General features: G+C 40.0%; 1 protein-coding gene across 2 annotated transcripts in view; it reads right to left on the bottom strand.

Annotated features, from left to right (window-relative positions):
* The window catches only part of CDKL5 (cyclin dependent kinase like 5), a 198,762-nt gene that overhangs the window by 13,775 nt on the left and 159,396 nt on the right, over positions 1–25,591 (bottom strand). For both annotated transcript variants that reach the window (XM_049643537.1, XM_049643538.1), the window contains exons 11-16: positions 22,514–22,665; positions 16,570–17,536; positions 11,869–11,970; positions 11,471–11,576; positions 7,954–8,077; positions 894–993 (exon numbers count right to left, since the gene is read on the bottom strand). In XM_049643537.1, coding sequence (XP_049499494.1) covers positions 894–993; positions 7,954–8,077; positions 11,471–11,576; positions 11,869–11,970; positions 16,570–17,536; positions 22,514–22,665 — 1,551 coding nt within the window. The remainder of the gene's footprint in view (positions 1–893; positions 994–7,953; positions 8,078–11,470; positions 11,577–11,868; positions 11,971–16,569; positions 17,537–22,513; positions 22,666–25,591) is intronic.

Below are 25,591 nucleotides of genomic sequence, written 5' to 3'. Positions count from 1 at the left end.
TGGGTGTTCCATTCTTTTTCCTACTATCATCTATCTCATCATTACTTACCAATGAGTCATAATCCTAGAATCTTTTTCCCTTTTAAAATAAATGAAAGTCAATCATGTAAGATGTAGAAATAGAAACAAAATCATTTAAAATAGCTGACTCAACAAGCAAAGGGGGAAGCAGGCCTCACGTGGGTGAAGAAAGCTCCCGCTGGCCTGGAGGCCTGGCTTCCCCATGTTTCCTCACGTCACTAACCAGCAGAATCCTTGCTTGGGTGGTTCAGTGATGTGATGTGCACGGTTCCATGGAGCCAAACCTTGGTTCAGGCAGCGGGCTCCCAGGAGATAAGACTCGTTCCATTTCACAGTTCAGTCACAAGATAAACATGTCTTCCTACTAAAGCAAGCCCTGAAATGTCAAATACTATTCTCCTCTCTGTGATTAGGCAGCCCAGAAATGCATTTGTCAACAGGGGAACTGGAAAACCAGCCAGGGAAGAATAATGAATGATGGTTAGTTATAAACTTCCAGGATTTAAGCATAAACAAAACCACTTCCTAAGTTTTCACATATCTTTACTCCCCAAAGAAAACTAAATCCTGCAGCTTCATAGTTTTTTTTTTTTTTTTTTTACATGGATAAGGTGTTTACTGAGAGAGGTTTAAAGTGTTCTCTGTAATCCAAATTAAATTTCTTCTATTCTTAGAGATTCTGTGGAATCTGGAAAAGGCTCTTTGAGAGGAAAATAGTTGTATAGAATTTAGAAAGACACATATACAATGTATGCATGTCAAATCTCAATAAGAAAATAATTCACTTTGATTGCCACATACAAAATGTAAAGTACCCACAGACTAATGCAGACTCGTATGTCACTGTATATAGAAAGTACCCATCTACTTACTGTTTGAGATTTCTTCTTTTTCTTTTTCATTGACCTGAAAAAACCTTGTTTTTCCTTTTCCTTGAGTTGTTCAGAATGACTAATGTTTTCAGGACTTTTCCTAAATGGGAAGACATTTTTATCATATTGATCTTTCAATCGTTCTCCTGCCATTATATGACAAATATAATGAAGACTAAAAAATGCATGAAACCAGATTCAAACAGCCATGAAAAATCAAGCACGTAGGTGAAGAGCCTCTACAAAGCACAGGAGGAACTGAATCTAATCAACCATGGTTAATGATTAGCCTTTAGCACAGGCTCACTTTGAGCTATTATTACAAATGATCTGGTAACTGTGCTGCAGGACCATTTTCATGCTGTCGAAAACCTCTGAATTTGAGAGTCTGAAAAGCACACAGTTTAAAGGATGCCTTTTCCATAACCCTCCAAGGGAAATAACTGAAACATTTTCAATATCTTCATTTTTCTATTTACCTTTTAAAGACCAACTCAACAAGTTCATTATTAGTGGCTCAAGATATTAAACATAAAAAACAAAACAAAGCAAAAAAAAAAAAAACAAAAAACAAAAAACGGTGCTACAAAAGCATTGTAAATAAAAGCAAAAATTGCCTTGAACTGGAAAATTCCCTTATAAAAATGTTGTATTTATTTATTGAAACTAAATTGAAAAATAGATCAGGTAAGAAAAAAATATAGACAAGATGAATGCTTTAATACAAAGCACTCTTGGAAAAAAAAGCTTCTAACTGAAAATACTGACAACATTAAGCTTCATAGCACTGACGCCACCAGGTATTTTAGTACAAATAGAAGGTATGAATAGACAGCAAACGGGACATCTTGGCCCTAATAAGTTGTGACTTGTATGTTAATAGGCCCTGTATTACTTAATTTACAGTCTTTAAAAAGCAACCCAACTGGTGTTGTTCAAAAAGACACATTCCATGGGCTCTACTGAAAATGTTAATATGTATGACTGTGGAAAGCCATTTTCTAAAATGATTGAATTCCTTCTATTAGCTGTTCCCTAAAATCAAGAGTAAAGCATTAAAGGTGAGAGTGCATTCATATTTATGGTTTTAGAACACCTAACGGTGAAGAAGTTACTAAAACTTCTAAGACAGTATGAGCAAAGCAGCATCCTTTACTTGATTAAATCTGTGTGAAGGCAGAAAACATCTATATAAACTATTACAGAGCCACATGATAAAAAATACCATGAAGCTATCAAAAATAAATCACATCTTCAAAGAATTTTCAGTCATCTAAAGAAATATTTAAACTATAATACTAGGTGAAAACCACAGGATTCAAAACTTCCTACATAGTGTGAGCCCAACTGTATTTTAAAAGGGGGGCATATATGTGTCTATACACACATTTTTTTTTTTAAGGCAGGAATAAAATAAAATCTTAATAGCTATCATCTCTGGGTAATAAGATTATTGGTGATTTATAACTCTTCTTTTTAGTTTCAACATCAAACATGTACTACAGATATAATAAAAAGGTTGGACAAACCGCAGAAAATTTATTTGAAAAATCAAAAACTCAAGATCTAAGACAATAAGGGAAGAGATTTAAAAAGAGAAACAGATAAAAAACAAAACAAAACAGGAAAACATGACTGAAAGAGCAACGATCACCTCTTCTTGTTTAGCTTAAAAGTTAATGGGAATACCGAGGAAGTAAAAACACGTACTGTACGCCCAAGTGTTCCTGAAACTCATTAGGACCTGCAATTTTAAACATCAATGAGAGAGTTCCAAGTTCGGAAGTAAAACTTTCATAATACAACACAACCAATAAAAATAACTAGCACCGGAATTCAGAATAATACATTTACAATTTGAAAGCTAGAAAACTTCAAAACCTCACACGATGGAATGGGTAAGGATGGAATAATGAAAAGTTTGATTCTAAGTAACACAGTAAAACAGTGTAGTTTGCTGGAATCACAAAAATACAACTCTCAGGATTGAAAGGAACCTCAGAGAGCATCTAAACCAACCAGCAATACAAATATTTTTACTGTCCTGTAACTTCCAGAAGTCAAAGAACTATTTGCTTATGATATAGCTTATATCCTTCCATAATGGGGTCTGTACCTAACCTAGAAGCACAGCCAAGTATTCAGATTAACAGGCAGAATTTTTTACCAATCAGAATGTAAGTCTAACAAAACCTCAAAGGTATGCCGGGTAGTAAAAGTGCTTTCTGCCAATCCAGGAAAGCTTTAAGGGGGACATGTTCATCATGACTGCAAGCTCAGGACGAGAATGGGCATTACAGTGAGAATGTTAATGCTGGCATGAGAGCAAGAGAAGGCTTGAGACACTAGGCCGGGAAGGAGCAGATTTGGGAGGGGAAGAAGAGTCTCTATCCAGTAAGACGAAAGTGAAAGGGGCTCGTAAGGGTAATGAAAGAAAAGAAGGAGCAGGACAAAAAGCCCAGGGTTTGCAGTTCCTTGTGACCACAAAAGGCAGGGAAGATGAATCAGAGACCCTCTGCAGGGTCTGTCCAGAGACACTGGATAAACTAGAGCCCAGGGGAAGGGGGAATGATGAGGAAAACATCTTCAGACTGAAGCTGGGCAGAGATGGTGGGGCCAAGATTTACGCAGAGAAAGATTCCAGAGACCAAAACAGAAAAGGAAATAAATTACTCTTGGACTAGAAGATGAAAGCTAGGAGTGAAGCATGAGTGTGCATGCATCACAAAAGACACAAAAAGGAAGTCAGAAAGAAAAAGAGCACAAGTGTGTTGGGGGGAGACAGAGAGAAAGGACAGAGAAAGGGAGAAGCTACATGGAAAGACACACATGGCAGAGAATTAGAGAAACAAGGGAGAAAGCCTGGGAGACAGACTCAGAGAAGGGTGGACACGGAGAAAAGCTGCCTGGAACACAGGCACCTGAAAAGCTGTGTGTTATACAAAAGAATGAAGACAGAGACTTCATCATTTACAACCAGCACTACTACAAATGAGTAAGAGTGTGTCCCCATAATTTATCTCACTTGTGAATTCTAGATCCTATGATATGATTCTGTTGGTACAGGCAACAGGTCCAAGAAGAGCAGTACAAGGGGAGGGTAGGTGGGTGGTCACATCCATATCAGGGACAGGACGTTTGAGAAGGACCACCCAGCTAGTCACCTGGCCCGTTATCCAGGGCTGATTACACAGTTGGTGGGGGGCAGCAACCTCCCCCTGCTCTGACATCATTTAACACAACCGTTGTTTTACGGGGGGTGAAGAAGAAAGAGAAATTCAAGAGACTCTCCTAAAAAAGGAAGGAATGAAAGCTGACTAAATCAAAGTCAACCAACATTTACGAAGCACTGTGTACGTGGTAGGCCTGGTGTCAGGTGTTGGGGCCAGAGAGAAAAAGAAAACAAGGAGTGTGACCTCAAGCTGCTCACAGACTCAAGGCAGGACACTGGCAGGTTGGATAGAGGGTCAGAATCCTGGTGTGTCAGTAGAATCCCTCTGGGAGCAGCATGACATTCCCTGCTACCTCCCCTCCCCTGGCCATGGGACTAAGGTGATGTCTGAGAAGAAAATAATCAGTGAACAATTTTCTGAGTTATGGTAGCAAGCAATAACGGATGCCAACATATTCCTAACTTAACCAGAAGAAAAAGCTTGGGACTGTGCAAGCAAGTGACAGCCATCCTTTGCTTACCTTAATCACTGGGACTTCAAATTAATTTGGTTTACCATATAAACATTACTTTTAAACCCAATTTTGACAGCAGTCTTTCCAAATGTATTTATACACTTTGTCTTTCTTAAGCAAAGTAAGAGCAGCCTATTTTGTAAATATATATATGCTATATGCATTATCTATTCTACATGTGAAACCAGAAGGGCTAGAAATGATACTGCCACTGGGAGCCCGAGAAAAGGCAAAAATACCCCTCACCTCTCCCTGCCTATTATTTGGAATCCTTCTCCCTCTTCACACTGTCTTGTTACCTGGCATTATTTCTTGCCTGACAACCTCCAGGGCCAACTGCTAAACCTGTGCATAAGAGTAAACAGGCTTATAGGGAGAGTGAAGGTGTTTTCTCATTAGTAAGGATGAATCTGACTGCATTAACCCTATTTTTCTTGTTCTGAGATATTCTGGCTTATCTCCCAGTTTGTAACTGGATTCTGGATAGCTGAGATGGCCAAAATAACTACCCTGGATAGTATACTATGATATCTATTATTTCATGATTATTTTTTAAAAATTTCTTTATTTTGAGAGAGAGAGCATATGCATGGGCACACAAGCAGAGGAGGGACAGAGAGAGATTGACAGATTGAGAGAGAGAGAGAGAGAGAGAGAGAGAGAGAGAGAGAGAGACTGACTCTCAAGCAGGCCCTGCATTGTGAGCTTGGAGCCTGACGTGGGGCTCGAACCCACGAACCACAAGATCATGACCCGAGCTGAAATCAAGAGTCAGACACCCCAACAATATCTATCATTCGAAAATATGATCTAGTAACTCGATTCTTCCATTGCACGAAGCATGTCTGCTGTACAAATATTCTCTTCCCAAAAGAAATGTGAAGTACCACTATCAAGGAGAAACAGACTGCCCTCAGGCAAGTGATAATTTAGGAACAGCGAGTCACTATGTTACCATAACAAGGCTCGTTCACGTTTTTGTAAGTTATCAAGCTGCGTTTCTCTCAAATATACACAGTATGGTGAACCAATGAGATATCTTGTTCAAAGACAAAAAAGGTAAGTCTCCCGAAGGACAAGTACATAGCAGTCTTAACATGAGGGGCAGTGGAAACAAGAGAATACTGCAATTCAAGCTGCTAATTCTGAAACTCTCTGAAGCCTCATAACAGCAGAATCAGAGTAGGGGTGACTCGTTGAAGACGTGTCTAAAGTCTAAAGTTCAACGTCCCAATTATGTCTCTAATTCTTTTTAAAAAAAAAAAAAAAACATCTGTTTCCAGGTTTCTACATATACCCTGGTCTAACCAAGCTCTACTCAAATGGACTATCAAAAAGACAGAAACAGGGGCGCCTGGGTGGCTCAGTTGGTTGAGTGTCTGACTTTGGCTCAGGTCATGATCTCGCGATCTGTGAGTTTGAGCCCCACATCAGGCTCTGTGCTGACCGCTCAGAGCCTGGAGCCTGCTTCGGATTCTGTGTCTCCCTCTCTCTGCCCCTCCCCCACTCATGCTCTGTGTGTGTGTCTCTCTCTCTCTCTGTCAAAAATAAATAAACTTAAAAAAAAAAAAAAGAAACAGTATGTTGTTCATACTGCCTATCCCATGTTTGGTTTTGTTTTGATCTGACCTACCTAAGGTTGATAGAACCATGTTAATCTTTAATTGATGCTCTTTTAAACCATCACCACTCCATCATGCAATAACCAAGAGGAAAAACCATTTCTTCTCTACTTCCGTATTCTCACTAATGAGAGACACTACACTCATGGCTTGTCAAAGCTGGTAACTACAAGAAGTTGTAGTACAGAAGGGCTGGTCTACAGTCACACAGAAAACGTATCAAAGTTTATCAGCAAAGGAAGTGGAGGGGAGACACCTGACAAGTCATACTGAAGTCAGAGGACATTAAAGATATAAACTACTGCAGCTAACAGTAACAAGTCACGTTGTGCCATGCACTGCTTTAGGTGCTTTTGATGTTCTCCTTCATTTGATGATCACATTAATCCTCTGAGGGAGGTAGTATTCTTAGCCCTATTTTACAGATGAGGAGACTGAGGGACAGAGGTTCAAGTCACACAGACAAGAGTCCAACCTCTTAGCCATTCATTTAATAATTCATTTAATAAATAAGGCAATGGACGTAAACTGTGCTTATAAAAGTATTTACAGCTTTAAAACCATCATTTTTATTATTATCTTAAAAATAATTAAATTGTTTTCACCATAGGGCACAGTAACACTAAGACCTCAATACAACCCTGCCAGCAGTGTGAAAATTACGCAACCACCTAGGGTCAGGAGTACTGAAGGACCTCAGACCCTTCTATGGCTTCTAGCAACAAACACCAGAGTTGAAATCTGACAGGATCGTCTACATTATTATTATTATTTTTTTAAAGGTCCTTAGGGTGCCCGGGTGGCTCAGTTGGTTAAGAATCCAACTCTTGATTTTGGCTCAGGTCATGACCTCATGGTCTGTAAGTTCGAGCCCCGCATATGGTGCTGTGCTGACTGTGTGGAGTCAGCTTCGGCTTCTTTATCTCCCTCTCTCTCTCTCTCTCTGCCCCTCCCCTGCTTGCTCACCGGCTCGGCTCAGCTCTCTCTCAAAGATAAACATTAAAAAAAAAAAAAAAAAGCTTATAAAATAAAACAAAATGTCCTTATTCCCCAAACACATCTGCTGATGAGACTTAATACACAAAATAATTCTCTCCCTACCTTTTTACTACATATGACGCAAAGGACATAAAAGGATAAGCAAAGCTGGCACATCATTTTAACCTTTGACTACCATTATGCTTTTGTGGTGGCATAAAAGGTGTTGCCCTATTTCTATCTTTTCACCCTGAATGAAAGACAGGTGGCATCGAGGTGAAAGCTACAAGCTTTGGAGTCAGACCTCATCTAGGTCTAGATCCTGGCTCCCCTCTCCCTGCAATGGGCCGTCCAGCGCCAGGCAAGCGCTTTCCTTTTTCTAAGCTGCAGCTTCCTCACTTACAGACTGTGAGCCGCCCCTGTCTCAAGGGCTAACTGTAAGAACCAAGCGAGATGGTGCACACAAAGTGCTAAGCAAAGTGTCCGCTATGTGATTCAACGGCAACGAAAGAGACAGTGAAGGACATCATTCCTATCAGAAGAATGCAATGGAAGATGTGAGGCATTTATTGACCCGGCAGATTTTTCTTTTACATGACATTTAATATAAACGCTGAACTTGAAATAAATCATTACAAATAATGGCAAATCATCATCTCCTTAACAAACACTCTCTCTTGAGAAAGAAAGCAAGCTAAAAAGTGTATTCCAGATTTCTTTGAAATCTCCAATCTCCAATTGGAAAAAAGAGTAAAAACAAACAGAATACTCACCATGGATCGAATGCTGGTTGTCTTTTTGAGTGGTTAGTTCCAGAACTACTCTCTGATGGTAGGGAAGACACTCTGGTTGATACATTATTTTCATGGAAAGAATTGTCTGGACGAGGAGATGGCACTGAATAAAGAAAACATCAGTCACTGAGGTACTTTTTTGGCCAAAGCAGTTCTTAACTGATTCGATTGCATGGTCTCTCACACAAATTAAATAAATAAATAAATAAGTACGTAAGTAAGTAAGTCAAAATCCTCTGCCCTTTATATAACTTTTGTGTTTTCTGAGGGTGGAGGCATTCTAGGGAACATTCCCCTACCCACCCCCGCCCCGGTAATGATCACATTAACCCACATGGGTCAGTTAACGTCAGGCAATATACATTCAAAACAGAAACTGACCTGTCAGCTGATTAACTGAGGAACATCATAGGATATTTAAAAGTATGAATAGGACAGCCCCCCCACCGCTTCACTGTTTTGACATTCTTTGAAGTGGAGGCTTTCTTACATCAAGACTCAACTATGCAAAATCTATTCTTAGTCTGAAGTGACTCTTAACAATATGTGTGCTGGAATATACTAACTGTGCTTTAAGCCTTACACTTGGGAGGCAGAGTCAATTTTGTATTGTTTAAAACTAAATTCCAAAGAAATTCGGTTATTTGCAAAAAATACTATTTTCCTCTAAGTTCTTAATCCAGGAATGAACAGAAAGACAAACCATAACATACATGAGTAAATACTTTCCTGCCCTTTGCAGTGGGGGTGGGGGCGTTAGCATCTTTTTCTGTCAATTTCTAAGCTTGGTCATAAATCAAAATATATTGCAAATTTCACCACAAAAGAAATATACAGGTTGAATATCAAGATAAATGACACCATTTCACTTGACTTTTGACCAGCAGGACTGAAAACAGGAAGTATTCTGGAAACATCGGTCATTTCAATGATATCACTAAATCTTCATCCAGTTAAGATTTAGTAGAATCATTGAAATGACAGATCTCTCCAGATGTTTCACCCAGTTAAATCTTTTCCTTTTATTTCTGGACTTTATAAAAAAAAAAGTTCTACCTGCCAAACCCTGAAGTAGATTATGAGGAAGACAAATGAGGGGCTTTGCTGATATGAACCAATTTAATTTACCTGCAATCAAACTAAAACTGTCTTTCCTAATTAATCAAAACTTTGTGAACATTTTATATTAAAGTATATACCCCAGACATCTATAGAAATAACAAAGGTATGGTCCATTTTGGAAGTAAAACTTACAGTGAAAGAAGAAAAGGCATTTGCTCATATACACTAGAATATTTTAACTCACTTTAACCTGAATTAAAATTTTAGTCCCTTAAGATTCTAAAGTAACCATAGCATGAGAAAAAACAGAGTGGATTAAAGGTATATTTATTGCCCTATGCTCTTTTCAAATGCGGAGGTGGGAGGGAACAAGTAGCCTAATCAACATACATTTAGTCCTAGATAACACTTCAATACATTTATTTAGCTCAGGTTTTGAGTTAAAATGACCAAGCAACTGTCTGTGTTCTCCCCCAATTCCTGCCCCTTTCCAGCTGTCCTCCCAAATCAACAGCATAGTGAGAAGCCAAAAGATGGGGGTGGGGGCGACTGTAGAAGGTCATGATGACTCTTGGAGGCTTTAAGAAGCTGAGCCTCTGGAACACCCAAGACCTTGCCCCTTCCCTGGTGGGCTTCCTGTTAAGTCTCCCCACTAGGGGCTAGGGCTCTGCAAGGGCTCTCATTCTATTACTGCATAGCTCTTCAAAGAGGATCCCTTTCTCTGTCAACATCTCCTAAATCCATACAGCCTCCAAAGCATCTGTTTTAGTTGCCAGTTAACCATCAAAGTATATTTAAAAAACATTTTTTTAGTTTTTATTTATTTATTTTGAGGTGGAGGGCAGAGAGCGAGGAGAGAATCCCAAGCAGACTTCCGCTGTCAGTGTCAGCTCGACACAGGGCTGGAACCCATGAACCATGAGATCATGACCTCAGCTGAAATCAAGAGGTGGATGCTTAACCGACTAGCCACTGAGGCACCCCTAAAGTGCATTTTTTTTTTAATATTTATTTTGAGAACGCACACGCAAGTGCGGGAGGAGCAGAGAGAGAGAATCCCAAGCAGGCTCCACACTCAGCACAGAGCCTGTCTTGGGGCTTGATCTCATGACCGCGAGATCATGACCTGAGCAGAAATGTTCAACTGACTAAGCCACCCAGGCTCCCCTCGAAGTATACTTTTTAAGGCTGTGCAAGTGCACTTGAAGATTTTCTCTCATTCAATCAACAAATATTTATGAGGGGCATCTGGGTGGCTCAGTCGGTTAAGCATCCACTTCAGCTCAGGTCATGATCTTATGGTTAAGTGGGTTTGAGCCCCACATCAGGCTCTGTGCTAACAGCTCAGAACCTGGAGCCTGCTTCAGATTCTGTGTCTCCCTCTCTCTCTGCGCCTCCCCCACTCATACTCTGTCTCTTAAAAGTAAATAAATGTTGAAAACATTTTTTTAATTTATTAACAACAACAACAACAAATACTTGGAAACTGCTAGGCAGTGTGCTAGTCAATGAGGGTAAAAGAGGAAAATATGATAAAGGGGCTTGCAACCTTGTGAGAGAGAAATGTAGACAAAGAATCAGTACCATGTAGTCTGTGTCATGTTAGAGGCCTAGACAAGGAACCATGGGTAGAACAGAGAAGAACACACTGGACTTTGGGTGGAAAGGGAAGACATCATACAACAGAGGACTTCAAAGGAGGCCCTTTAAAGGGACAGGAACAAGCGATCCCAGGACGGGGAGGAGCGTGTTTCAAGATGGAGGAGCAGCAGCTAGAGAGGATGGCAAGGGCCAGGGCATGGCATGTCTGGAAAGTCATCTTAGGGAATTCACATTTTGTTCTGATGTCAATGGGAAACCACCAGAGGACTCTTAGCAGGTAAGAGGTAGAGGCCTGGGGGCAGGGCGGGGGGTGGGGGCAGGCAATGAGTTGCCTTGCTCTATTTTTCCCCCTGTAGCATTTATCACCCTTTACTTTCTACATAATTATTACATTTAGTGTGGTTCTCTCCTCGTTCTCACGTAAGCTCCGTGAAGGTGGAGACCTTTGGCTGTCTTGTTCATTGACATGTTCTAAATTAGAACAGTACCAGGTACACAGGTGACATCAATAAATATGACTTAATTGAATGAATGAGTGGTATGGTCAGAACACAGCTTCAAGTGGATCATTCCAAGGACTGGTTTGATGGCAACCCTGGGAGACAGGTAGATCAGGTGGGAGGCTACACAAAGAACCTAACTCAGAAGCCATGAGGGCCTGAACTAAGACAGTGGGACACAAAGCAGAGAGAAGTGTTGGAAGGCGCCAGTGCAGACAAGACTGGCACTGACCTGAAGTCAGGGCAGTGAAGTGTTGTGGAGGCCATGGGCTGGAGGTGTAGTGAGGGGGAAGGGAGAGAGGACCCCAGGGGGTGCTAGGGGCTGGGCTTACCTCGGTAGAAACTGCCAACTCTCCTCGGAACAGGATCATTGTACAGGTGTCTATTTTCTTTGGGGGCGGTGCCATCATCAGAGTGGGGGTCATGATATGCTCCACCCTGAGACAAGAAACAGGTTTATAAAAAGTAACAACAGAGCGATGATGATTTGGCCTATGAACTTACAACAGTGCCTAATTGATCCATAACTTACTCCAGCATCTTTTAAAGAGAACTCAGAATTATGGCATGAGGAAGACTACTTAACTTTATAAGCCCTTACATTATTTGTGGGAGAAGGACTATGAAGAAATTTGAAGAAATTTGAAAAGATAGGCTGTAATGATGTCACATGACCACTCTTTACAGACAAGTTTTAGGGTAAAAGTTAGCAACTGTGGAGAATTCAGACCTCAGACTTCTGCCTTGCGTGGAATGAAGAGGTGCCTTCTCTGGAGGATTCTTTAACGGAAGATCGAGCCACAGTCATCTCCGGAGGGAGCTGTTCTCCAGGCTGGAAGTCAAATTTAAAAGGATTTATAAGAGTGTCCTGTTCCTAGGGATGAAAATCACCTAACTCGCCATGGGCTTTATTTGGCATAATTACTACCTTCACCAGCTAAAATAAAAAATGTTAGTTGGCTAAAACACAAATTGTCCCATAAAAGAGTGAATCATCTGATGAATGTAAAATAATTCAAACAAATGTCACACAGATGGAAAGTGAAATTCTCATTAAAGTTAAGGCAAGCAGGGAAAGAATTACGCTGAAAATAGTTCAATTAATTATTAAAAACAAAGAAAATTATCTTCCCAATATCTAGTCATGTTTCTGTGCAGCACTCTAATTAGAGATTCTATTAGTTAATCCAAAATTTCTCTAGCAGATCCCAAATTATTTTTCATGAAGAACTTAAATGGCAGATTCAGATGAAATCAAATATTCTTTGGATATATCAAGGAATAGAATCAGCACCCTTAATAATAGGGCTTAAAATTTCCTACCTACTGTAATGTATGTACTTAAATTTTCTTAATCTTCCGTACGATAACGGTATTTGTATTTCGTGTATTTCCTTAATCATAATCATGACAGCACACATCTCAGGAGACACTACCTATTTCTCTCAAGGAAGTGAGACACAAGCTAAGAGCAGCCTTGGTCCACAATGGTGTGTACTGAGGGGAAAAGTAGCATTTTCCACCCTTGAAGAAAACAAGATTAAGGAACAAAATTACCAAGCCATGAGGAGGAGTTGGCTGCATTGTGTATTTGCACAACACACACACAGAGTATTATCTTGAGCCTTACATGATGTATCAAAAACACTACTTGAATTTTAAATAGGATTCTCTCGGTCTTTGTCTCCCTTCCTCCCCAAATATACTATGAAAGAATATTTTGGGCAGGAAAATCATCCGATGCAGTCCTTCTTCCTACTTTGTGACAAGATCTCTTTTGAATTTTATCACCTGTACTGTTTACAAAGTCCTCTAGAAAAGTTTATTTATTTTTTTAATGTTAATTTTGAGAGAGAAGGAGTGACAGAGTGCAAGTGGGGAGGGGCAAAGGGAGAAAGAGACACAGAATCTATAGCAGCCTCCAGGCTCTGAGCTGTCTACACAGAGCCCGATGCAGGGCCCGAACCCACAAACCGTGAGATCATGACCTGAGCCAGTGTTGGATGCTTTAACCAACTGAGCCACCCAGAAGCCCCTAGAAAAGTATTTTAGAAGACAAATGATTTACATCTAACCTAAACTCTTAAGTGACAGTGCCAGTTCAGTCCCCTTCCTCTTGTAGGTGGCCGCAATACTTTGTAAGAGAGCAACTCCCATCGTTTACTCATGGCTTTAGTTACTTGTCAAGCCATCTGCCATCTTTGTGCCTTTAAACTTGTACTGTCTTGCAGGTTGGCACTGTACCTCCTGAACTGGAGTTAAAGTTCTGTAACAGTTGGATCTGTGTTGAGTCCACAGTAACCATTCATAATTAGCTCATCTCCACCAGGTTCACAAAGTCGGGGTTTTTTGTTTGTTTGTTTGTTTGTTTGTTCTGGAACTGTGAGAACCACTCCATTTGTCTTTTCTCCAAGTTATAGCTTTCTGTTTTTCTTACTTCTTCTCTATTTACACTATGCTTAGTGCCAACACACTTTACCTGGTTTTGACCTCCATCTAACGTCTAGGGGCAGCTGCCACATTCTGGAGATCTTTCTAGGCCCTACGGGTTCTCTCTAGGTGGACTCCTCTGACCACTGCTCTGACTCCAATCATGGCATCTCCCACCACGTGCCATCTCCTCCACGTGCAAGAGTGCATCTCTTGCTCCCCCTCTCACCTGGGCACCTGTCCTTCCAACCTCATGCAGAACAGCTCTGCTTAGGGGCCCAGGGTCACTTCAGCCTCAACAGGTCAGCACACTGCAGTGCTAAGAATGCTGGCCCTGAGACCTAGACACTGTTCTCATGATCCCAGCTCTGCCCTGGACTAGTCGGGTAAACTTGGGCAACCCATCTAACTTCTAGGAGCCTCAGCACACTCATCCACGAAATGAAGGGACTGAATTAGGTGACTTCAAAAGTCCTCTCTTGGGGCGCCTGGGTGGCTCGGTTGGTTAAGTGTGTGACTTCGGCTCAGGTCATGATCTCGCGGTCAGTGAGTTCAAGTCCCATGTCAGGCTCTGTGCTGACAGCTCAGAGCCTGGAGCCTGCTTTGGATTCTGTGTCTTCCTCTCTCTCTGCCCCTCCCCTGCTCACACTCTTTCTCTCTCTGTCTCTCTCTCTCTCCCTCAAAAATAAACATTAAAAACAAAAAATAAAAATAAATAAAAATAAAAAAGTCCTCTCTCCTACTCTGAAAAGGAGTTCCTAGGAAAGGAGCCCGAAGGCTTCCTTCTTCCTGTATTTAATCCTTCAATTCACACATCCTGTTGCATGTACTTCTGAGGAGTCCTTAGGACCCATGATTTCTGTTTCCCACTGCAGTGACTTTGTCTAGAACATACTCCCATCACCTCATACTTGAATTACTGCAAAAGCCACCTCAAATCTTGCATTTTTCACTGCAATATGGAACAAATTGCAATCCCCAGAGCACACCATGCTGTTTTACGTCCCTTAGCTTTTGTCTTTTCTGCCTTCCCTTCCATCCTCTTTCCTAACATCAACTCCACTTTCTCCCCCTAGGTAAGCCCCAGAAATCTCTTCTCAGATGCCACCTTCCCTGGGAACCTTCCACAACCCCTGCCTGAACTGGGCCGTGCCTGTGCGTGGCACACTCACCTCTAGCACAGTGCGGGCACACAGCCTCACAGTTATTGCCATGACTGATCCCTGGCAAGTGTGCCCTAACATGCACTCCAAGAGGACAGGGACCATACCTTTTTCCTCTTTCTCAGGAGAGCCTATCATGGTGCCTCGGTCACTAAATACTTGAACACCATAAGAGACTCTTAAATACAGAGAACTAACTGAGGGTTGCTGGTGAGGTGCTGGGTGGGGATGGGCTAAACAAACGGGTGAGGGGCATTAAGGAGGGCACTTGTTGGGATGAGCGCTGGGTGTTATATGTAAGTGATGAATCACTTCATTCTACTCCTGAAACCATTATTACACTATATGCTAACGTGGATTTAAACAAAGTAATTAAAAAAAAATGTAAAAGAAACAAAGGAAAAAGAATATACTTGAACACATCCTCATTCTTTAGCCATCAAAAACTTCCCTCTACATCCTAGCTCAGGGCAAGACCTTTAGTTGCTCCCAAAGCCATTTCTAACTGCTCCTGTTCATGATCTTTTCCTGTTCTCAACTCCTATTTATAGCCAGTGCCACAGTAATCTGCTTCTTAATTATTTCATTGTTATTATGTATAATTTAGTCTTCCCTGAAAGAAGAGAAGTTTCTCAAGGGCAAGGACCCCTACCTCAGACTCTTTTGAGTGTCTGAGAACACCCAGAATAGAGACAGTGTTAAATGTCTAGAAAATAGGTCCCACCATCATAGAAGCAGCAACAACTAAATTTGTTCAAAACTCTGTGCCAGCCACTGGACACGGTGCTTTATACACCATGTTTCAACCTCACGGCACCACTCAGATGAGGAATCTGAGGCAAAGAGAGATTATATCACTTTCCCAAATTGACAGTCTGAAGCAGACCGCAGAATGAGGATACAAACTCAGGTCGGCCTGGCTTCCCAGCCTGAGCCCTTGGCTATGCAGACTGCTCATTTACTGACAATCTCCACCCCACCTTCAGCACCCATCTCGCTAAGCCCCCCATTATATATTCCATCCATATTTTCTGGAGTTCTGACACACGCTGATGAACCTGTTTTCACATCTTCTAAAAGGGGAGTACAGTACTTTCCCTCCATGAAACGCTTTTCTCCTTCCGATATTGGCTTATCTCTACTCTCATTTCTTTGATGCAGATGAATGTTTCATAGCATGAAAATATAATTGAAAAAACATGTGTTCTGTTGTAAGAATGCTACTTCTCTTAAGCAGGTTAGTGTCAGCAGTTCTAGAGTCTGAAAATCAGTAAGATGGAGGAAGCATTACGATAAAAATATTGCCTAGAGATTTACAAAAAATCCAAAAGACTGCAAATTAACATTTATCTTGGTCTGAAGTCAAATTTACCTATAGTTCTAGAAAAAATTGAAATTTTTCAATTCAGTGAAAATGAGTAAGGTATAAGTAAAAAGGGTATGTTTTAAGCAAATGTGGTCTGGAGAGACTGAAGAAAATCTCCACAAATCACACTAAATTTTGAGAAAATTAAAAATGAACCCATATAACTGATGAGTTCTGCAATAAATCAAAACAGGATTCTCTCAACAAAATATGCCAGAAAGGAACACTTAAGAATAGCCCCAAATTTCTAAAAACATGGTTTGTTTTTTTTTTTTCAGTTCTCTTGAGTACTCAACAATTGGCTTAAATAACTAATTATTTAAAACAGTCCTTTAAGTATCCCTTCCCTAAATGCATTTTATCAAAAAAGCACAAGCTCCTACAGTAAGGAAACTTGCACTGACCCCATTCACACCCCTGCACCACCTTCCCATGATGAGCCAACAGATCCAGTGAAGGTCCTAAGCTGTACCTGAGGTGATAAGAGCTGCAGGCTGTTGGCCCTGGCCGCCATTCCTTGCCCTACGCTCAAGTTTCCGTCCAAGCCTTTGGCTCTCACTTTGTCCCGGGTCACGTACATGGAATGCCTGTGTGGACGCTGCTGGGAGGAAAAGGGGCTAGTGTAACCCAGCCCATAAGAAAAAGATTCATGAGGTGCGGACAGAGAATGGGAATGGCTGCTGTCCATGTGCTCTGGCAGCTTTAATTCCTCCATCGTTTTAGAATGCCTGGTTGTGGTTCGGCGGGAGTCAAGAGTGCCCTCACTTCGATTATTTCTCCCCGAGGGGCTCAGCAAAGTTCTCGTGTCGCTGTGCCTGGTGGGGGTCGGGCTGGTGGGAGAGTTCAAGTCCAAGCAGCTGGATGGGAAGTACCTACTGGTACTAGACTCTGCAATTTGGGCCCTGGCTTCAGAAAGGTTGCTCACAGACTTGGAGTCACTCAAAGCCCCGTGGCTTTTGGCCTTGGTCCTGTAGGAGGGACTCCTAGAGGACTGGGGAATAGTGTCAATGTAGCTATGCCGGCTCTGTTTTTCACTGGGCTGCAGCGTCCCGGCTTTGCTCTGAGAGCTTTCCATAAACGAGTGCCGGTTCTGCTGAGATCTGCTGCTTGACTTGAGGTACTTTGTGCCTGGGCCTTCCGAAGGCTTCGGGTCAATATTAAAATCAAACTCTGTCTTTGACTTAGCTTCTTTTGGGCTGAGAAGATGTGGTATATTGTTGTTGGTAAGATCTTTGCTGGTAGACCCAGGTTGGCTGCTTCCTTGATAGGTTTTGGTATGCATGGGACTAAGAGTAGCTCCAGCAAGATTTCCGTTTAGGAAAGTTTCATTGGCGGGAAGGCCTTCGTCAGCCCGGGGCAGACCCACACTTAGGTTCTGGATATCCTTGCTGTTGGATCTGTGGTGAGACTGCAAAGCAGTACTTTTACTGGCTTGATTTCTATGTTAAAAACAAAAGAAATACATCAGTTTCCTTCAATAGAACACACACAAAAAGTATTGTTTAAAAAAACACCTCAAAGACTAAAAACGTTAACTCACTCAAACGTGTCAACAAATCACAAGTAACCATAAGAAGAAAGCTGCTTACATCAAGTCAGTCTGCAACAAAGCACTGGTCCTGATGAAATGATTTTGGCATCCTTAAATGGTCAAGTAACTTGTTGCCAACCTCCTGTAACTGATAATCTGGGAAAGCATGTTTTTGCTATACTGGTGTTCACATGAGTGTTTGTTATAAGACGCCTGATAGGGAGAGAGCTAAGCTATAACAAACTCTTTGTAACTCTTTGTCTGCTCGAATATCAGAGGCAACGTTTAGATTTGAAGGTCATGACGTTCCATCCTTTTTATCTGTAAAACTTATTGCCTGCTTCAGACATAAATACTAACAGCACATACAGACATCAATATCTCTTTTTTAAAAAAAATATTTATTTATTTATTTGAGAGAGTGGGGGAGGGGCAGAGGGAGAGAGGGAGAGAGAGCATCCCAAGCAGGCTCCACGCTGTCAGCACAGAGTCTGATGCAGGGCTGGATCTCACAAACCATGAGATCATGACCTGAGCTGAAATCAAGAGGCAGACGTTTAACTGACTGAGCCACCCAGGCACCCCCATCAGTATCTCTCTTGTGTTTAGTCTGTATCATCAAAGACTCAAAATTCTTGCAATATACTCAATAAAATAAACACTCTAAAAAGAAATGTAAACTTTGCTGGAAAACACGATGATCAATGTTTGTTTTAGAGAAGTGGCAATACTTGGGGTACTTAGATAGCTCCTTGTACACTAAACAAAAACGCGTCTCCAACTGGATCACAGGGATCTGGAGAGTTAATTTCTCTCCAGAAGACACAATTTATTCTCTTCTTCATCATCTCACATGTCATTATTCCAAACCGACTGAGACCTTCTTTAGGATTTAAAGCTTCATTTCCTATTTGGCTTAAAATACAAAATATGAATCCACAGGAAAACCTTGTCCTCCATTGGAAAGCTGAAACTGACCTCACAGCAAGTTCAGCTTGTTCTACTGTAACTATTTAAAGAATCAAATTATAGTTTAAGGTAGGATGTTTTTAAATGAAAAATAATTTACACAATTCCCTTTTTACTATGCATTCAGGAATTCTGCTGCAAATATTGCTATTGCTAAAGATGGTGTGATATGGGGGAGTTTTGTTCCCATCACATAATAACTGGAAGAAAAGTCAAATTTTTTGTCTGTATAATGGTAATCTGTGAAACTATGCCTTCCCATTTTCCCAGAGAATCCACTGCTCAGGCATCAAAGGTTAAGGGCTCTTTTCCTGTCCTCCCACGTTTCAGAGTGTTAAAACAAAAAACAAAAAGGGTATCTGGTATCAAGCAAGTCTAGAACAGTTGTGGAAGGCTTCATCTCCTAAATGCACTCACTCATCTCTCCCAGTTCAGTCACAAGAACTGCAGCAGAAAATAAGGTCCCTTAAATATGAGCTAACTAGGGGCGTCTGGGTGGCTCAGTCAGTTAAGTGACCAACTCATGATTTCGGCTCAGGTCATGATCTTGTAGTTTGTGAGTTTGAGCCGTGCTGACAGTGTGGAGCCTGCTTGGGATTATCTCTCCCTCTCCCTCTCCCTCTGCCTCTCCGCTCCTTGTCTGCTCGTATGTGTGCTCTCAAAATAAATACATGAACTTTAAAAAAATCTTAAAAAAAAATTCGCTAATAGCAGATCCCAGATCTACAAAGAAATGATAAAGAAATGAAAATTTCACTTTCTATTAAATGATGTCAACAGACTCTATCCCCAGATCAATAAGGGGCAGTTAACATATCCTAAAGGCATCAGGTTTTAAACCATCAGAGTCATTTGTCAACTTGTATCTTGGTAACTAAAATATCTTAGCAACTTTTCAAAAACCCAAACAACAATACACAAATAGTCTAACCCATAAATAGATCTACGTGCGTTGGTTATCCTCCATTTACCCAACCTCCAATCTGTTCTCCATTTCTCTCCGCCCCATGCAAGGCCTTAGAAGTCTAATGCTGCCTACTGCATAATCCCGGATCCCTTGCCACCTAACTCCCAGTTGGGCTTAACAGTGCAAGGGGCTGGGTGCTGTCTTCCCTACCCCTTCCCAGCGTCAACACCCTAACTCAGATCATAGCTGTGTCTCTCCACATTATAGCTCTCATGGGATGGATCCTTCTGCCTAGCTGCCCTGGGCTCTCATACTCCTACTTCCTCCCCTTTCTCCTTCAGGCCTAAAGATGGTAATAGCAGAGGTAACACATGCAGATGTTGGGCAATGTCCGAAGCTCCAAAGAAAACCAGAAAAGGAGTGAGAACAGTGAAGACAACCGCTAGAGCTTTTTGAAACTGTTGGAAAACACTGCTCTCAAAGTAGAGCATAAACCTACATGTTAGGAAGAACCTATTCAGAGCAATGTAAGATACAATTTCTAATGTGAAAAGGAAGGCTATAATGTTAAGGTAGAAACATTTATCAAAGAGTTAGGTTTCCCATAAAAGTACAAAGAGCCTAAACTGCTATTCTGAAAGCTTCTCTTAGTATTAATTTGAAGCCATTGAGCTTTGCACATAATTCTCAAGTAGAAAGGGCATCAAATTGTCTTCAAATTGGAGTTCTGCCAAAGCACAACAATAAAAAACTGCTCCGAAAATTCCATAGATCTCTTTGGCACACAACTGTAAGGAATCTGTGTTAAACTGCCAAGCACTTAAGAGGATTTTATATATAAACCCTTCTGAGATGGCTGGCAGGATAATCTCTTTAGTTAAAATAACTTTTCAAAATAAACATCAAAGATGCAAAGCTACATTTTTATGGAGAAGGTTGGTGAGGCAGAAGTAGTGAGAGGGCAGGGCAGACTGAAGTACCATCCCATCATGTCCAAGGGAAGCAGAAGCTCAGGACAGTCTGAAGGAGACTTAGGCAGGGGCAAGGTAATGCATGGGTCCACTGCCTTTTCTACAGAGATATGAACTTGGACAACAGAAGACAAGGTGTGTCAATGTGTCTTGGGGACGAGGCAGGGGAATGCATAAGTGGCAGCCAATGTGCTATGATGCTGTGAACACCTCTACAATAGTGCTGGGAAGTCCGAGTTAGCCATGGTTTGAGTAGAATTAGTGTCCCCAACAAGAAGGGATTCCATAGTGAAAATATGAACCATAGACAAGTAGAGAGAAAAGGACATTTCCAGATACATGCAAATTGAGCTGAGATCATTCCTAGAGAAACCACTTAGGCCCTTTTCTTTAAAATTCTATACAATGTTAAGATCCAAAAAACCCAAATTCTTCCAGAGATTTTATTTACTGCTAATTTCTATTCTGGTCTACCTCAAAAGAAGATTTGGGCAAACTCCTTAAAGACCCATATAAACCATATCCTCATCACCACACACATCCTCCTGGACAGATTCCTAAAGGGGTTTCCCAAGGACAGCCTCGGATCCCCACCGGGGATCTCTCAAGGCCATGAGAGGACGAACACACAGGCCCCCTTTCATGGTATGGGTTATACCACTAATTACTATAGCATGAAGCAAAAATTTATCATCTGTCTACTGAAATTGACATCATTAGGGTCCTTTTTCTTTGAAAATGTAAACTAGGGGAATCAAGTGATAATTAAGGTAGAAGAAAGACAAAAGCACCTGAATGAGGAGTGATCCCAGATAAGACACAGGCATAATGTGAACTTCCTAAATGCAAAGGAGCAACTAAATGATGAATATTATTCCTTAGTGTGCTAAAATCTCATGGAAACAAACAACAAAGTGAACACAAACTTGATTAAACAGAATTTGAATCTGCTCTCAGGTCTCCTTGGTGGGGGAACAATATAGGATAAGTGGTTACTGCCAATTCATGGATATGCTCACAGATCTTGAAAAAGTAGCAGGTTTGGGACTTTCAAAATTCCAATAGATTAAGAACAATTGTTCTATGTGGAGAGAAAACTGCGGTAAAATGAGAAAAATTTATATTCAAAAAGCTTCATATTAAGAATTATCATTTTCTGTTTCTCTTTTGACAGTAGATGAGATAAACTATTTCCTATCTTCCAGAATCTGAACAATACCAGATGACAAGACCAGCTTCTTGGTAGAGGAAGGAAGCTATCCCCACCCTAACTCCCTACCCCATGACACCCGGAAAATAGCTTCTTTCTAAAGATTATGCTAAAAAAAAATTATTTTAAGAAGCACCAATTTTAATCACTATCTACCAAACTGACTTTACTATTTCCATATTCTTATTCTTATGAAAAAAGAACTCTTCAACTCAACGATTAAAAGAGCAACAGGGGCACCTGGCTGGCTCAGTTGGAAAAGCGTGTGATTCTTGATCTCAGGGACATGGAGTTTGAGCCCCATGTTGGGAGTAGAGATCACTTAAAAATAAACAAAATCTTTAAAAATAATAATAAAAAATAAACAAAAGAGCAACAAAAACACAAGACCCTTCTAATAGAGTAAAACCTACTTGGTTCAGTTGCAAAGACTGTCCTAGGTGACTTCCTACCCACTTGTGTTTGGCATCCTCTTCTCCCTGAGATCCCTTTACCCTCACCTACTCTTTTTCCTCCAAGCATCACACCTGAGTCCCAGATACACAGACTCTTGTAGCTCATGAAGCTAGAAATCCTCTTAGTTGCTAACCCATGCTATCTTTCCCAGAAAATGCATAGGTTTCCATAATATACTTGGTTAAGAAAGTCTTTAAGACCCACACAACTCTTTAATTGTGGTTCTGAATCATGTAATAAGCATAAGGAAGATATTTTTGAATAAAGAGGGCTTTCCTTCTTTTCTCTAATTGCATCATTTAAGCAGCCACCTCCTCCACCTACGTGTAAGACCAACGCTGCATCTGTATTTCCTTAAAAGGGAATATTTACCTATTAGACAAAGTGCTGCTTTCCACGTGGTAAGGTTTTCTTTTTGCTGACCTTGAAGGGGAGCGATCCAAAAGCCTCTGGGTTTGAAATGTAGGGTGATTCAAACACTGTTCTGTCAGGTATCTGTCAGCTGGGTCCAACTTCAGTAAATTCTTAGGAAATAAAGTTAGGATTTAAAAGAACATTATAAAGTCAAATTTAAATTGTAATAAAAACCTTATTTATTTTCTTATAAAAGAAATGCATGGTCATTGCAGAATATCTAGCAAACACAGTTTAGTCCAAAAAATGTTTTTAAAAATCTATCTAAATTACCGATTAATTTTACTATTGTCTTCTGGGAATAAGCCTTCTCAGCCCTTGTTTTGAATATCATACATACACATTTTTTAAATAAAATCTGGCTCATATTATACATATAAGTTTTGGATCCTGCACTTTTCAATTACTAATAAAAAACATTCTTTAAAACATAATTTAAACATTTTTAGTATATTTTGCAAATATATATATTCACATGAAAGAATATACATTCATTTTTCTCAGGTCCCCCTCCTGGGAGGCAGCCCATGTTACTGGTTTCTTGTGCATCCTTTCCATAGACACAGTATCTCTATATGTTCCTTTTATTTTACCCAAATAGTAGCAGACACACAATGGCCTATACTTAGCTTTCTTTACAATGGACGTTAGATCTTAAGAGGTCATTCCATATCGGTTAAAAGCTTTAACTCTATGGATATACCTTAGGTTGTTTTTATCAATTTCCTAATGATAAACATTTTGGTTGCTTCTTTTATCTTATTATTATGAACAATACTGCAACAAATAACTTTACAAAGTTTTTAAATGACTGAAGAAGTTTATGGTATGGATGGGATGTACCATCATTTATTTCGTCTCCTACTGGACATTTAGATGGCTGCCGCTTTTTCACTATTATAATTAATGCTAAGATAAACACCTGAAATCCTTGCAAGCATCCACAATCCCTTTCATAGGATACAGTCCTACAGATGGAATTGGTAACTATGCAAATTTTTAAGGATTATTTTCTATGTGTTGCCAAATCAACCCCTAGGGAGGTTGTCTAAAATACTCCTCAGCAAGTGACAATCTACCAATTTCCTGGCACCTGCATCAACAATAGGCATCATCCTTTTTTTCGTTTTTTTTTTTTTTTTTTTTTTTTTTAAGTACTTGTAAACTAGAGATTTAAAAAATGGTATCTAGAGCCACCTGGGTGGCTCAGTAGGTTAAGTGTCTGACTTTGGCTCAGGTCATGATCTCACAGTTTGTGAGTTCAAGCCCCACGTCGAGCTCTGTGCTGACAGCTCAGAGCCTGGAGCCTACTTCAAATTCTGTGTCTCCATCCCCCCCCCCCCCACTCTCTCTCTCTCTCTCTCTCTCTCAAAAATAAATTAACATTAAAAAAAATTTTTTAAGTGGTATCTCCTAGCTGTTTTAATTTACATCTGTGATTACTAATGAGGTTGAATATTTTTATGTTTTTTGGTTATGTATATTCCTTCTTTTCTTACTTTTCTATTTGTATATCTATCCTAATTTGTAAGTGTTCTTTATATATTACGGTAGCTAACCCTTTTATGTTGCACATAGTAGATGTTTTAACAACTAAAATGCTTTCTTCTAATATTATTTATCTAATTAGTAATTGGACAAGCTTTTAAAAGGTGAATCATTATAAAAACTGATTTTTGTTGGCAAATTAAGCAATTACATAAAACATAAACCATAATACCTAACACAATTCAATAGAGTACACTGGAATTTGCTGTGATGACATTCTTACAGCAAATTTCAGGAGCAGCATTCTCCCTCAGATACGGGAAGAATGTTGAAATTCCAGCATTCCCAAATCCATCTCTAGGCTACTTTCATTGGTTTTTCCCACAGTTAATCTCTTTTGATTCACTGTTGAACAGTGAGAGCAAACTCAGATTTGCTTCCAGTAAGCCAAAATTCAATTTCAGACAACCGTCTTTAACCTAGCACCACAGAAAATTTGAATTCTGATCCTATCACACACTGAAACATTCACTTTGGGTCAAAAGATTCTAGTAACCCACACCACTGCTTACATGCAAGTGGATCGACATTCATATTAACTCAGACACAATTCTACAATTATCTCAATTCCTTCTTCTTCTTCAGAAAATAAAAAAAAACTGTGGAGGTATATAAAATGATTTTGGTCTCACTGGCAGTTAAAACAGTTAACATCGAAGTTGGCTCCTGAGCAGTATTTTCAATTAGAAGTACATATGACTTTTCACAAACCAAATATCTACTAGCACCAACATGCTATTTTAAGATTATCAACTGTAGAAATTACTGCATATACACACAAAGAACAAATTTTATATTTATAAATACAGCTGTTAATTTTCAAATTACCCAAAAGGAAGAGGTCATCAATAAGAAAGTATAAAACTTACTGAGTAAATAGTTTCAAAACTCAGTATTTGGGGGTAAAAAAACCCAACATTTTTAAAAACTAAAATAGAGTCCACATAAATTATTTTAGGTTAGATTAATTCTGGTAACTTGTATCTCCCCTAAAATGGCTAATAGGTATAAAACAGATGCAGGATGAGATGGCCAAAATGAATAAATCTGCTTTAGGGAACAGCATAGAGAATATAGGTCTTCATGAAAGGATAAATGATGTTATTTACTTGTCAAATTCACTTTAAAAATAGCTAAAAGACAAAAGGAATAATTGTATTTATATAATACTCAGTAACAAGGTGATATCATTCTTTGCTACAAGAACTCAGAATTATGGTTCTCAGGAGTGGGGAGGGGCAGGAGTACAGAGCCAGGGAGAGGGTCATGAAGAGGCTTCTGGGTGTTAATAATTTTCTATACCTCAATCTTGATGTGGTTACATGGATATGTTTACATTATAAAAAAATAACTGAAATGTATACGTAATTTGCATACCTTATGAATATACATTCCAATAAAAATATTTACTTAATGTTAAAGAAATTTGAGGCTAAACATATTAAATAAACAGGAATTGGGCTGTTTAACTTCCAAATTGGTACAAAT

The sequence above is a fragment of the Panthera uncia genome, chromosome X (genome assembly GCF_023721935.1).
Source record: "Panthera uncia isolate 11264 chromosome X, Puncia_PCG_1.0, whole genome shotgun sequence".
In the NCBI taxonomy this organism is placed as follows: domain Eukaryota; kingdom Metazoa; phylum Chordata; class Mammalia; order Carnivora; family Felidae; genus Panthera; species Panthera uncia.
Note: the sequence above shows the minus strand (reverse complement) of the source record. Positions and strands in the feature narration are given on the sequence as shown.